Genomic DNA, 15,751 nt, shown 5'->3' on the forward strand with positions numbered 1-15,751 from the left:
TCTTGCTGTAGTGAGAGGTAATACGTTCCTAACAACACAGATTCAAAGGGAAGGGGTGTAGAACTGATGCAGCAGACAGAAAAGGACTGGGCAGCTAGAAGCCAGCAGCACCTTTGGTTTATTGTATCTATATTAAAAAGTGCATAGATAGATGCGGATATAGTTCTTTATCTACTACTAAGATAAAACAGAATGGATAGTTTCTGAGTTTCTTTCTACCCCTCATCTTGAACATTGTTTTATAGATCAAAGAAAATAGGTTTCATTTATAGAGTGACATTGGTAAGAACCTAAAAGGTGTGGAATATTAGTGTTTCAATTTTTTAAATGCTGAAAAACCAATTAAATTTTTCTCATGATTTAATGTATGTTAACATTTGGAATAATTTTTTAATTGAATGTCTATTCTGTGCCAGTGTATTTCTGTGACATTCATTTCACTGTCTTTGTATCTGAACTCTTAGGAAATGTTAAGAGTTCATGTCTGAGTCTCTGCTCAGGGTTGAATGACCAGAAGTGGCTCGGTCACTGTGATTGCCATGCACCTGTTTTTGCAAGGAAGAACTAGTAATTCAGAATATATAGAGATTCTAGAAGTCTGCAATGTAGGATGATCAGTCTTTGTGGTAATGCATTCATAAGTGCTATGAAATTCAGTAAAAGGAAGATTGGGGCGGGTTCCTGTCATCCGCAGGACAAGGCTGTAGAGCATTCTTGGTCTGTGTGAAGATCTCAAGGGAAGAACGCTCCCTGGTTTCAGAGTGCACTGCTAAGCAGTGGGCAGGTTCTCTTTGGCGTAGTGGACAAGACCTCAGCTGTAAAGCTAAAGCCGAGCGCTGCAGTGTGTGTCTGCCGAGCTCTTAAGAACAGTCAGACGGTGACTGACAGAGAGCTTCATCTGCTGACTCACTGGGCTGTTGACTGCTGTAACTAAAACAATGGACTTTTAAAAGTGCGGGGGCTTTTGTTGTTTTTCTCAGATGAATTTTCCAGACGAAAACGTTCTAAGTCAGAAGACATGGACAGTGTGCAGTCCAAACGTCGGCGCTATATGGAAGAAGAATATGAGGCAGAGTTTCAAGTAAAGATTACAGCCAAGGGAGACATTAACCAGAAGCTTCAGAAGGTGCTACCCGTTATATTTCAATGTTCCAGAGTGTCACTGTCCATGCACATCAAGATTTCTAGCATGATCCTATTATTCTGTGTTTACTTAGTCAGAATTTAGCCAGTCAGAACTTGAAGTCAATGACAAGCTATGAAATCTATGATTATTTTTGTTAACTTCATTTTAAATTTCCTCTGACTCTATTTGTTACAGTATTTTTATTTAAAAAAGTGGTAGTGATTATTAAAAATAAAAGGGAGATATTTTTCTATTTGTTTTTATGGTAAAAGTGAATAGTTTTTGAGTTTTTCTTTTTCTTCCTATATTGACCATTATTTTATAATGCAGAAGAAACAAGCTTTATTTTAAATCTTAATAGTAGACTTAAATACTATAATAATCTTTATAAGTTGGTACTTTCTAAAACCTTTTTATGTTAATATAAAGATGATAAAGACAAGGCTTTAGATACACTAGGAAAAGGAATGTTCAGAGTAAAGATTTTCTGCAATTTTCCTTTATATCTGTTATACTAGTATACAGCTATCGCAAATTAATTATTTTGGTTATTTACAATATTTTTCCTAGTATGAGAAAGGGAAGAACTCTCAGAGTAAATACTTTCCAAGCATGAGAACCAAAGTTCTCATTTGCTACACTATTATGAAAAGTCAGTCATGGTGATGTTCACGTATAAATCTCTTCTAGCTAGTGCACTGGGAAGCTGAAGCCAGAGACTCCTATACTTCAATGACCAGCCAGTCTAGGTAGTTGGTGAACTCTAGCTCAACCAGTATGAGACCCTGACTCAAAACAAGGTGCAGAGTGATCACACCTGCACCTGATGTTGACCTCTGTGGTCCATGGGCACACGTATCTTTACATGCATGAGCACCACACATATCCACATCAACATCTGTTTAAAACACCTTTTATAGAGAGCCATGAAACTCAGATCTCCTCTTTGCTCCATAAGACATTTGTTCATAATAGTGTAGGCTCTAGCCCAGGTTGACTGTAATCTTGCAGGTGTCATCCTGCCTTCACTTGAGGGTGTAAATCACCAAGTCTGGTTGTTTTTTAGGGTCTTATGTATTTAGTCATAAATTAGTAAACCGAAGTTCTTCTATGATACAAGAAAAAAAAGTACAAACATCTATGCTTTTTTAAAAAAGAAAATTTAAAAAATGAAGTTATAAAAATGCTCTTACTGCCTAGTTTCCTTTTCTTGTGCCTATTGAGATAATAATGCATTCAGCACTGTTCGAATTGTGAAGGGCTGATGAACACCTGTGGGTTGAGGATTTCCATCTCTAGACCATATTTTTAAGGTGTGGCATATAGATCATATAGATATGCCAGTATCCTGTTTTTTTGTGGGTCACATGAAACAGTGGTTAAATTTTGGATAAATATTTGTTATATTTTATCAAGTCTTATACTCCAGTGACATTTTTACTGCATCTCACAAAATTGCCAGTCATTAATAGATTAGAAAAATTCTGAAGCTGTTCATTTTAACAAATTTTGTTCAAATGGGTTCAGGATAATAAGGCTGATAAGGAGAAAATACTAAAAAGCTTCAAATTATTTTCAGAATTCCACTCTGGAAGTGTTATCCTTAGTATGGACTTGTGTTTTTGGCGTAGTGGTAAATGGCAGTAGGTAGCATTTAGTTTGGAATTTTATTTTTTAAGTTAGTTAACCCTGTTTTATTCATTAAATAAGCTCCTATTATTGTTGTTAGTTCTTAATATTTACTGTTTTTGTTGTTGTTGAATTGCCCTTTTGTAACAAAGGAATTTTTTTTTAAGGTCATACAGTGGTTACTTGAAGAAAAATTGTGTGCTCTCCAATGTGCTGTGTTTGATAAGACTTTGGCAGAATTGAAAACCCGAGTGGAAAAGATAGAATGCAACAAAAGGCATAAAGCAGTTCTTTCCGAGCTGCAGGTTTGTACGCTGAGGCTAATTCTGTAACCCTGTTTCATTGTGTATAATTTATTTTTTGATTATATATTACCATTTTCATGTATTTGAAGCTGACTGCAAAATACATTTGCATCCTATTTAAGAAGTAAAAAGTGTCTGTTGTTCTTGTTGGGGCTGCTGTTAAAACAGAACCATACATAGCTGGATGTTTTACCAACTGAAGTGTGTTACTCCACAGCTGGAGAACAGAAACCCTAGGGAAAGGTCCCAGCAGACAGCTTTCTCTGCATAGTAGTATTGTGAGGAGGGGTGCACACCAGGTCTCTTCTCTGACTCGTGCTGGCAGCTCTGAGGAGGTATCTTTTTCATTCCTGGCTTTGCCTTCATGTGGCATTTTCTTCTGTGTTTTGTGTTCAACTTTCTTTGTAGTTGAAGGTACCAGTTATATAAATTCCATTAGAAGAGAACCACCCCAGTCTAAGAGACTTCATATTAATTGATTATTTTTACAGTCACCCTTAGATACCTGGGTTATAGACTTTATGATATAAGCTTTGGCATAATTTAACCCACATCAGAGACTCAGAAATTACCTAAATTGGTACTTAAAAGAACTTTTTGTTTGTCCCTGAAGAAAGGTTGGCATATAGATACCAATACCGTAGATGCAAAATAATATTTGTGAAGGATTAGTTTTGTATCATTCTACTTTCTCTGTGGGTATTATGCTTTATGATGTTAGTTTATAGGGCTGGAAAGATGACTAGGTGGTTAAGAGCACTGACTGCTCTTGCAGAGGACCCAGTATCAGTTCTCAGCACCTATATAGTGACCCAACTGTTCTCAACTCCAGTAGGGATCTATTACCTTTAATTGACCTTCTTAGGCACAAGACACATACATACATGGTGCATGTCCGTATATTCTTGTAGAAACATTTATACGTATAATTTTTTATAAAAGATATTAGTTTACTAATCCATGCTCCCTGCCTCAGTCTTTGAAAACCCATCTTCCCAAGGAGGGTCAAGGAAGCCTGCCAAACCTTGACTCCTCCCCAGGAAAGGTCAAGACTATTGACCACAGGCTATTTAAACTACACCTCTTCCTCTCGTGGTCTGTTGGGTTTTTTGTTGTTGTTGTTGTTGGGTTTTTTTTTTTTTTTGGTTTTTTTTTCGAGACAGGGTTTCTCTGTGGCTTTGAAGCCTTCCTGGAACTAGCTCTTGTAGACCAGGCTGGTCTCGAACTCACAGAGATCCGCCTGCCTCTGCCTCCCGAGTGCTGGGATTAAAGGCGTGCGCCACCATCGCCCTGCTGTTGGGTTTTTCATTTTCCTCTCAGGGCCACCCGAAAGCACAGGCGTCCAATTAAACCTGGATATCTTTTAATTTGGTCTGATTGGGATTATTTGTGTCAGCGAAAATTATTCCTAACAATCCATATTAAAGATGAGTATTTTTTTTCTATATATAGTTGAGAATGATTTTGAACTTCTGGTTTCCTGCCTCCACTTATTGTTAGGATTATAAACATACACCTCCACACCTGGTTTTGTGGTGTTGGGGTTGAACCCACTAGGCCAACAACTGAGCTACATCCTCAATTGCTTTCACTCCTCACTACCTGCCCAAATGCTTCTTTATTCAATTAGTTGAGTTGCTCAAACAAAATGTGTAATGCATTTCCCAATAATTCTACAAGGAGAATGAAAATGGATATATAATCCTTGGATGTAGCACGAGTAATAAAAACCCAGAGATAGATACTGGGGTTCAAGCTGAAGATCAGAAAAGCAAAGCACTAGAGAGACCTTTTTCTTATTTGCTTGTTTGTTTGATTTGGTTTCTTTCAAGACAGGCTTTCTCTAAATACTCCTGACTGTCCTGGAACTCCTTCTGTAGACTCGGCTGGCCTCAAACTCAGAAATTTCACCTGACTCTGCCACCCAAGTGCTGAGATCAAAGGCATTCGCCACTGCCACACCTGGCTCACTAGAGAGACCTTTTACCTCTGGCAAGATCCAGTTAGTCTCAGTGAATCCTCAGACTCTACACTCCACTAAGTTCTTGTTTCTTCCCCTTTATATTCTTCTCTTTGCCCAGCCATATCACTCCTGTCTCCACCTCCTTAGTGCTGGGATAAAAGGCATGTGATCCCAGGTGCTCTTTCTCTTGAGTCCTGGGATTAAAGGTATTGCCTGTATGGCTGACAAGTATGACTGGTTTATTCTCTGGTCTTCAGGCAAGCTTTATTTATTAGTATACAAATAATATACCACTATAATTAGTCTTTTTTATTAGTATTATAATGAGCTTCTTTATTCTAACATTGACTGAAATTCTACTTTATCAGTATGTATGTAGCTACTCCAGCTCGATTTCACTTATCATTTGTTTGGAATATCATTTTTCTATCCTTTCATATTCACTCTATATCTTTTGTCCGTGTGATGTGTTTCTTGCAGGCAGTAATCAGTTGGATTTTTTCCCCCCTTGTTTTAATCTAATCAGTCTGTCTGCATTAGAACAGGAGAGTGAAGATAATTTACGTTTTTTACTAAGATTTACATGCTCATTCCTGTAGTTCTGTCTCTTTTCACAGCAGCAGCTCCTCAGCTGATCTGAGTGCTTTTTCCTTTCTACCTTACTGATCTTAGAAGTTTTCTGGGACACTATATTGAATTTGTTTTATTATTTCCTAATTCTGTTTGTTCATACATTCTCATGGAACTCATTTTTTTCCTAGGCTTTTGTAATTGTGACTTTCTTCTTTGTGTGTATGAAGAATTCTGTAATTTTTTTTCTAAGTTTGCTTTGAGTAGTCATGGTTTGATTTGGTATTTGTTCATCTTAGAATGCCCCCTCCCCCCATCAGAATTTAAAGGATAACTTTTCTGAATATTGTAACTAGTTAGGGAGTGATTTACCTAAAATATACATGCTTTCCTGACTTAGGTTTTATGATGTAATAAAATTATAATGAATTTGCTTTGTAAGATGACCCTTTACAGCATTCTTTGTTGAGTATTGATAATTTAACAATAATGTGACATGAAAAGTTTCTTTCTGGTTCTGTCTGATAAAATACCTCCTGCACTTTTTTTAAATCAGGGAAATTTTCTGCTAGAGTGTGATTTGACAAGGTTTTCTACGCTTTTCGTTTGCTCCTCAGCTTCTTCTACCTCTGGGATTAAATCTGGTCTCCTGATCAGAGTTCCTTAAAATTGTGCCTATGGCTCATTATTCTTATTTTCCTTTATTACTGTATGAATATAAGAATTCCTTACCTTGTTTTCAATTTCTGATATTTTTTCTTCTGATTGATAAGTCTTTGGGTGATGCATCCATTGAGTTTTAAAAAGTTTGTATTTATCTTTTAATTTTAATATTTCCATTATTATATATTACTCTCCAGAATCTCTCTTTGTTAAATTGGTATTTGTTATGTAAATACCAATTTGCTTTACTTTGTTTAACTTAATTTTATTTCATTGAGTTGATAATTCTTTTTAAAATTAGATTTTCAAATTCTTTGACATTTCAATCATTTTGTTATCTCACCTGTCTGTTTCTACATTTTAATGTATATCATTTGATTGATACTTCTTCTGATTGCATGTTTTATCTGTCTGCTTTCTCTTGAGGTTTCAGTTTCTCCTGCCATGCAGAGGAGAGAGAATATACCACAGTAATACTGTTCATTAAAAACAACAACAACAACTAGATGTTTAGATTTTTGTTACATTTCTTTAGTTTGCATGTGTTTATGTATGTGCCTGTTTGTGTGTATGTACATGCATGGTGCACATGTGAATTAGGACAGCGTGACAGAGGTACACTCCCGTTCTGTTGTGCTGAGCCATCTTGTACAATATCCTTAACTATAGTAAAATAATTACAAACAACATCTGTTCTCCTACTTAGGGTAGAAGAGCAAAAGCCCAGGACACATAAGATGAACTCAGGAGTTAAGAATTAAATCATAGTTAATTAGAAATCGAAAAGGGAATAGAGAAAGCACAGAGCAGGAGAAACAAAATCATGAAAGACAGGAAAAACATGCTGTGAAGGATGGAGAAACTGCAGTGAGTGGTAAACACAGCTAGAGAGAGAAACAGACAGACAACACATGAGCCCAGCAAGAGAGAGACACCCATGGAATACAGCAGGAAACAAAGCAAGGGGAAGCCCAGTTGGCAGAGTGCTCTGGTATGTTTTCCCTAAGCTACTCAGTTGGCAGAGTGGCATGGAACTGTTTTCTCTGTGAACTCCAAACAGGTTAGACCTGAAAGGCTTGTTTGCCTTCTAACCTCCTCTTGCCTTTCAAAGGATAATTTATAAACCTCCTCTCTCCTGCTGTAGACTCAGTAAAGCTTTTAGTCACTGAGAATTCCACTTGTGTGAATTACCCCAAAGAAATATTCTGAAAAACAAAGCTATAAAGCCATGAGTATAGCCTTGTATGACTGTAGCAAGGCACTGGAAAACATTCACCTTATCTGGTAGACAAAACATATATAATCAGCTCTAGTGTGGCGGTGCTCAACCTGAGGGCCGAGACCCTGTTGGGGGGTCACATATAATATCCTGCTTCTCAGGCATTTATATTAACAATTTATAATGGAAGCAAAATTACAATTATGAAGTTTCTGGTGGAGAGGTCACCACAACATGAGGAACTGTATCCAGGGGCCACAGCATTAGGCAGGTTGAGAGCCACTGCTCTGGTAGACAGCTGCATGTCCAAATGAGTAGATATCCAAATAGTGTTGTCAAAGGATTTCGTATGACTTGCATATATGTCTGCATGCATGTATGTTTTCAGTTAGATAGTTAAGCGTGGGGCTGCAAAGATAGCTCAGTGGTTAAGAGTACTGTCTGCTCGTCCAGATGACCCAGGTTCAATTTGCAGCACCCACGTGGCAACTCGTGACTGTCTGAAACTCCAGCTCCAGGGGATTTTGACACCCTTACACATTATGCAAAATACCAATAAATAGAAAATAAACAGTAAATAAATAAATTTTTAAAAAAGTTGTGTGATTACAACCATTTTGAAAAATAGCTGCAAATAAAGTAAAACCTTATATATTTCAAAATATGCTGTGGAAAGTAAATATACTTAGTTGTGTGGTAAGGACAAGCTGGTCTATTAATATTTATATCTGGCAATTAGTTCAGGGAGCACACTGTGTTTTTTCCAAGTATGTATTTTACAGTCAGCTTGTCTTGTTTCTCAATAGCCTGTTTCCTGTAGATTTCTCTTGTGAATAGCAGACCTTAAAGGAGTTATAGTACTTGACTTTTGTTTGTTTCTTTTCTAGGCCAAGATAGCCAGATTAACCAAACGTTTTGGAGCAGCCAAAGATGATCTTAAGAAAAGACAAGAAGTAAGCATTTCTGTTCTGTGTTCATTATCCTAGTGTTCTGTTGCTCTGAAGAGACTCCATGATTGTGGCAACTCTTATAATGGAAAACATTTAACTGGGGCTGGCCTATAGTTTCAGAGGTTTAGTTTAGTCATTGTCCTCATCACTGGCAGACATGGTGCTGGAGAAGAGCTGAGAGTTCTACATTCTGATGGGCAGGTAGTAGGAAGAGAGAATGACGCTGGGCCTGACTTGAGCACTTTAGAATCTCAAAGCCCTCCCTCAGTCACACACTTTCTCCAACAAGGTCTCTTTTCCTAATAGTGCCACTTCCCAGTATCCAAGCATTCTTATCTTTGAGCCTATGAGGGACATTCTTACTCAAATTACCACATTCCACTCCTTGGCTCCCATAGACTTGTTGTCATATCATAATGTAACACGTTCAGTCTAACTTCAAAGTCCCCATAGTCTATATTGTTCCAGTACTGTTAAAATGTCCAAAGTTTAAAGTCTCTTCTGAAACTCAAGGCAATCTCTTACATGTAACCCCCTGTAAAATGAAATTTGGAAACCAGATCACATACTTCGAACAAACAATAGCACAGGATATATATTACCATTCCAAAGGGAGGAAAGGGAGTATAGTAAGGAAATACTAGACCAAAACAAGACTGAAAACCAGCTGGGAAAACTGCAAACTCTTCCAGCCCATGTCTGATATCAAAATGCTCTTCAGATCTTCAACTCCTTTCAGCTTTTTTGAATGCAGCACACTTCTTTCTCTGAGGCTGCTTCCACTCCTTGTTAGTAGTTCTCTGGCAGGTATCCCATGACTCTGGCCATCTCCAACAACTCGGGGTCTTTCAGACAATGCAGGCTTGACCTTCACAGCTTCATGCAGTGTCCTCTCTGGACCTCCACGCCTGGCCTTAGTGGCTTTCCTTAGCTACAGTGGGAGATTCCATAACCTCTTTCTTATATCCTTGATTCTAAAGCCCGAACCATGTAGCCAAAGCTGCCAAGTTCTGCTGTTTGCTAGGGGTGGAACATGTTTCAAATACATTTTTACCAACTTTCTGTTTTCAATTGTTTTTTTTTCCCACTAAATAAGTTTGGATGTCCTGAAACTTGATCTGTAGATCAAACTAGCCTCAAACTCAGAGGTCTGACTGTCTCTCCCTCTTGAGTACTGGAAAAAAAAAAAGGCATTACATCACTACACCCAACCCTAAGGTGTTTTTAATTTTTGAGACAGGGTTTCTCTAGCTTTTTTGATTCTGGTACTGGAACTAGCTCTTGTAGACCAAGCTGGCCTCAAACTCTCAGAGATCCGCCTGCCTCTGCCTCCCGAGTGCTGAGATTAAAGGCATGCGCCACTACTGCCTGGCTCCCTAAGCTTTTTTTTTAAATTCCTTTTCACACATTAGAAGCTTAACTGAGTGGGGTTTTGCCTTGAGATTACCATTTATCTTTATTCCACCTGGTAGCAGGCTGTTTTTTGTCTTTTTCTCTTTTTAATTATGTTTATCTCAGCACAATACTTAACTCTATTATACTTTCTGGTGGTGCCTTCTTCTTTCTTTTCTCCTCAGACTGTATATCTTGTACTTTTTCTTACTCAGTCCTTCTTTTCATTATAGATCTGCCTAAGACTGTCCACTAATACCATGCAACACAGTCAAGATGAGGCCGTTTTGAAATCGCCTCTGCGAGGGACATTAATCCAAAACTCTTCAGTTTACCTCAAACAGATTTTTTTTTTGGAAAAGGGCAAAAAGCAGCCACATTATTTGCCAAGATACCACAAAATAATGACCTGTAGGCCACTTAACTAATGTTACTCTTCTCTGAAAGCTCTTGAGCCCAGCCTTCACAATCGATTGCTCTCAGCACCACCGTCTTTCACATTTCTACTAGGATGGCCCATTTAGCCCCACTTAAAGTGCTACTGCTTTCCCAATCCAAAGTCCCAGAGTCCACGTTTTGCCAACAGGAAACATGGTCCAGCTTATCACAGCAATACCCCAGTCCCTGGTACCAACGCCTGTCTTAGTTAGGGTTTCTATTGCTGTGAAGAGACACCATGACTGGCAACTCCTATAATGGAAAATATTTAGTTGGGATTGGATTCCAGTTCTAGAGGTTACAAATCTCTAGGGTGGGAAGCATGGTGGCAGCAGGCAGACATGGTTCTAGCGAGGTAGTTGAGAGTTCTACATCTATATTGGCAGTCAGCAGGAAGAGTGACATCAGAAACCTCAAAGCCCACCCCAGCACATACTTCCTCCAAGGACTCTGCTTCTCCTAATAGTGCCACTCTCTGCTGTTCAAACATTTAAACCTATGAGCCAAGGAGAACAATTCCTTTTTTTTTTTAAAGTTATTTAGTTTTTATTTTATGTACATTAGTGTTTTAGCTTGCATGTGTGAAGGTGTGTGGTGTTGTAGTTCCAGACAGTGGTGAGCTGCCATGTGGATGCTGGGAATTATACCCAGGTCCTCTGAAAAGCAACCAGTGTTTTTAACCACCAAGCCATCTCTCCAGCCCCTGACAATTCTTCAAACCAGCATTTAATGACCTTTGTTATTTTAGGACATGCTGACTACTATTTCCTTTATGTATGCTGTGAGATTTGCTTTCTTTCTGTATATTTAGTGTGCCTTAGTCTTTGAACTGAGTTCTCTTCAGTATTCTTAAATGTCTGCATTTCTATTAATCTATTGAGGTTGCAGAATTCTTGAAGCTGTGTTTTCTGTCTTTAAGTCTGGCATCTTACCTAACATGCGAAGCACTGGATTTTATCCCAGCACTCCATGGGACGGGGCATGGTCCTATGTACATGCCCATGATCCTAGCGCTAGAGAGGAGGGAGGAGAGGATAAGACTATAAACTTGGCCAATAGAGAGTTTCATGCCAGCCTAGACTATGTAAAACAAAGGTTATATTTTGCAAATTTGTCTTACCTCGTTTATTTCTTTATATATTCTTGCTAGAGTCTTATTTAGTTTATATATTCATTTGAAACATTTTACTCTTTCTATGTCCTCTTTTATTCCCGTTTTCTTTTCTTTCCTTTCTCATGTTCATCCATTGTGCTGTTAGGATTGGAAAGTAAGAGAGCTTTAGATTTCATATATTGTCAAAAAAATGAAGGAAAAACTTGTGAAACAAGTGGGTCTCTAATGGATATCAAAGTTACCACCTCCGGACCTCAATAGAGAAATCTGGCTGCCTTTGTAGAACTGAAGAGATTGTCAATGTTGTTACCTTAATAGTATATTTCATTAGTTTTATTTAAAATGTGGAGTGAAACGGTTAATGTTATTTCAAAGAAAAAACAAGCTTTGTAAAACCAATCAAATCAAAAGATAAGAGAAGTTGCAGCAGCATTGTAACATTCCTAGCTTTGAACATGTGCAGGGCTTAGAGCCTTTCATCTCCGCAATGAACAGCATTGCTCTAAACTTCGCTTCAGTGCAGAGAATGCACTGATGAGCTTGCTGCCCAGCCAAAACTGCTGCTTACTGCACTGAAGTCTTTGCCTTGCACATATACAGCATCTCTGGATGACCACAGAGCCCTACGAAGTATTCCGAGAAACATTTGAGAAAATTGCCAGCTTGAAAAGAGAAATAAATTGTGTAGAACTAACTAGAAGGAAAACCACCTGAAAGAAAAATGACTGAAGTTGCCACCTGGAGATTGACAGGATGAGAAGATTTGAAGTTTATGAAGAAAGATTTCCACAAGAAAATAGGAAAAGACAAAGTAGTGATGTCTGATCCGGCAGTGCTTTTCTATTGCATTAGTTAAATAATAGATCGGATATTGAGAAAGCACTTGAACGCCCTTCCTTTGCCTTTCTTTTTCTAGCAATTCCTATATATTGGGTTTTATTTTTTTACTTTGTTATTTCCCCCCTGTTTCAGAGCCCTCCAAACCCACCTGTATCACCAGGAAAGCCTGCCAGTGATGTCAACAGCAATAACAATGTGACGTACAGGTAAGAACTTCAGTTTGTTCATTGTGTTTTACTGAGAAAGCAAGTCTCTGCTTAGTCTTGGCACACAATTGTAAATGCTTAAGCAGCGGTAAATAACTCAGGTCATAGTTGCTTTTCTACTTCCCCTTTTTATTATGTATTGCCTTTAATAATTTATTAGAATTTTTCTTTTGTTAAATTTTTTTTTCTTTGCTTTTGCAATATTTAGGATTAAATCTAGAGGCCACCGCTCCCCAAAACCCTACATATTTCTTTAAGAATATGTCATTAATAGGTTTTAGCAGTTGAGAACTGCTTTGGTCCTTGATGAGAATATGCCATTGCCTGTATTCAGTCTTTAGGTAACTGATAACAGTGAAATATGGGCAAAGACTCTTCTGCTATGTTAACTGGCATTCATTCTTCTGTATGAACTGTGGCTTCAAGCATAGGGTATAAATTCCATATCTTATCCTTTTCCCACCGTGGATCACTGTTTTTCCTGTTTCTGTGGGTTCCCCTTTGGATCACATAGTCATTGACTGTACATATATCTGTTTCATAGAAATGCAGGCACGGTACGACAAATGCTGGAGTCGAAAAGAAATGTTAGTGAGGGTCCACCGCCATCCTTTCAGACTCCTGTGAATACAGGTAACTTTTTTAAATACCAAAACATCTTTGGTTCTCTTAGAAAACAGGACACTTTGGTATAAATATGAATATATTTCAAAAAAAAATTGAGGATTGTAAGTAAGTACACATGAAAAGAGAGACGCTGAAATTCCTAGTCTAGTATTTCTCAGGTCTCTCTTCTCTAGGGCCTTTACAGGCTCAGGGAATGGCTAAGTACTCCAGAGAATTTTTGAGTTAAACTAATTGGTACTAAAAATTGAGTTAAAATAAAAATGTAAGGACTTTTTTTCACTTAAAATTAATAATAAGCCCAGAGGCAGGCGGATCTCTTGAGTTTAAGACCAGCATGGTGTATGTAGTGCATTCTAAGGCAGCCAGGACTGCATAGTGAGCCCTTGTCTTGAGTAATCAAAAACCACACAGAAGTGAATTATAATAATCCTATCATGTGCATAGAAACTTTTTTAAAATAGAAAATAATTGTACTTTAAAAAAAAATCAGTTAAAGAGCTAAGATCTGAGTTTATTTCACAGAGCCCACAGTAAATAGATAAGACAGACAGAGGCAGCCACCTCACTTGGCTGTCTCAGTGTTAGAGAGGGGAGCAGACTCTGGCCAGCCAGCCTACATGGTGAGCTCCTGGCCAGTGAGCCACCCTGTCTCAACCTAGGAAGAAAAGGGAGATGGAGAGTGGTGCCATCAAGATGTAGAAGATTGCATGGGAAAGTGCCAGTGATTCAGTGACAGATACCAAAAGAGAAAGGGGATTGGCACTGGAGGAGTGACACTTAACATATTCATGTACACACATGAACATGCACGTACATATAAATATCCCCCAAAACAGTGGTGTATTGCCTTTTACATATTTCTTTAAAATCTTGGTTAAGATGTTAAGCAGCTAAAGCTGGTTGGATTCTTAGGTCTGTACCTTCTTTCAGTCTCTTCCAGACTGCTGACTTCATCTGTGAAAGAAATGTAGCTTCATAGAGACAGATGGAAACGGGCTAGATAGCTGGACACTGCCCACTGATGGTGGTTTCTGTGGAGCTAGATAGCTGGACACTGCCCACTGATGGTGGTTTCTGTATGACTAGTGTAGAGCAGACTCAAATCATAAGCTTTTCTCATTGTTTTTCTCTGTCACTCTTTCAAGAAAATAGGTCCTGCTAGGCCTTGTAGCGCATACCTGTAATTCCAGAACTCAGCAGGCTATGGCAGGTAGATTATAATTCAAGGCCAGTGTATGATTTTACTGGAGGGTAGAGCGTAATAGAAATGGTAGCTTTTACTACTACTTTAGTGAAATTTCCTTTTTTCAATACTGTAATAAAGTATTTGTTAGTGAAGAGGTTACTGTGACAGGAGTGGTTGGCACCTCTGTTCTACCTTGGATTTTGTAGTTTTCTCCTTATCCATGGTGTCATTTTCCATTGTTTGTTACCACGTTCTATTAATACTGCATGGAGCATTCCACTAATAATTTGCCTTTTATTGTGATAATTGTTTTATTAGGTATTATTGTTTTTTATTATGCCCAATTTCCAAATAAACTTAATGTAAGGATATGCGTACAGTCGTGTACCATATAATGACATTTCAGTGAGTTGCGAATCAGTTTAAAACAGTTATCTGGGGAGACTGCAACGGAGTTGAGACCATAGCTGTTTACTATAGTAGCTTAGCATGTTACTCCTGAGTATGCTATGTTCATGTGAGCAGAGCCGCAGCATTGTGAGCTGTACAGACTGTAGAAAATAAAACTGTAGGGTACCCAGTGACAGCTGTTACCCATGGTTTACTGACACTGATATCAATTTTATGCTTGTAGTAGCTGCATCTCTTTTATATTTACTGTCTCATTTGACACATTGAGTGGTTGATCTATCCCAGGTAGATTTGTACAGTCTTGTGATCATACAACATTGGAATGATGTAATGACGCATTTCTCAAAACATACTCATGTTGTTAAGGGTTACGCGGCTGCATAGGAAAAAGCGTGGTGTGTGTAAGGTTCTTTGTTGTCTGCCTTATGTATCACTGGGACTCTTAGGATAAAGGATGTTAATGTCCGCAGATAAGGACTTGCTGAACTAAGTAAGCCAACAGGCATTCACCTTTTGTCCAGATAGTGCAAAAGTCAAATGTCTCATTACTATTAGGAAAACAGCTTTGACATTGTAACTTTGTGCAAAGTTCCCAGGACACTATAGGTATCTCTCTGCACTTACTGAGAATTCCTGCTCTGAGGTACCTATGATTTTAGAAAGACTAGATATCTCAGTAGTCAATTAAGTTACATTTTAAGCCTGTGTCAGTGAGACTAAACCTTAGTAGTTGAGTCGTAAGCTACTGTAATCTCTGGTTTAGGACTTACTCTTCCCTCTTTGGTATGTGTGTGTTGTTTCTTAATTGATCTCCACTTTCTACTCAGTGCTTTCCTCTCTATCAGTTGTGTTTCTAGACTCTTCTCTAAGGGTCGCTCCTCCCAGAGTAAGTTCTTTTTCAAGTATCTCAGTAAGGATTTGTAGGAGTCCTCCAGGTCCAGTGGTGAATAGTGCCATCAGCTTCACTAACTAATGCCAGTGCTTTCCAGACTTCCTTCCTCGGCTAGGTACTGTCGATGTTTTAGGCGTTAATAATGTTTAGAATGAGGTTTTAAAAATACTTACATAGTTTTACTTAGTTTTCAGTATTTTTTTAGTTGTTTTTCCAGTTA

The 15,751-nt window shown here is 38.2% G+C and overlaps 1 protein-coding gene across 5 annotated transcripts in view; it reads left to right on the plus strand.

Moving 5' to 3' along the window:
* Atf7ip (activating transcription factor 7 interacting protein) overlaps positions 1-15,751 on the plus strand; it is an 82,080-nt gene that overhangs the window by 46,592 nt on the left and 19,737 nt on the right. For all 5 annotated transcript variants that reach the window (XM_013352806.2, XM_026787906.1, XM_026787905.1 and 2 more), the window contains 5 exons: positions 981-1,126; positions 2,923-3,060; positions 8,363-8,428; positions 12,342-12,415; positions 12,960-13,048. In XM_013352806.2, coding sequence (XP_013208260.1) covers positions 981-1,126; positions 2,923-3,060; positions 8,363-8,428; positions 12,342-12,415; positions 12,960-13,048 — 513 coding nt within the window. The remainder of the gene's footprint in view (positions 1-980; positions 1,127-2,922; positions 3,061-8,362; positions 8,429-12,341; positions 12,416-12,959; positions 13,049-15,751) is intronic.

This window comes from Microtus ochrogaster (genome assembly GCF_000317375.1).
Source record: "Microtus ochrogaster isolate Prairie Vole_2 chromosome 14 unlocalized genomic scaffold, MicOch1.0 chr14_random_2, whole genome shotgun sequence".
In the NCBI taxonomy this organism is placed as follows: Eukaryota; Metazoa; Chordata; class Mammalia; order Rodentia; family Cricetidae; genus Microtus; species Microtus ochrogaster.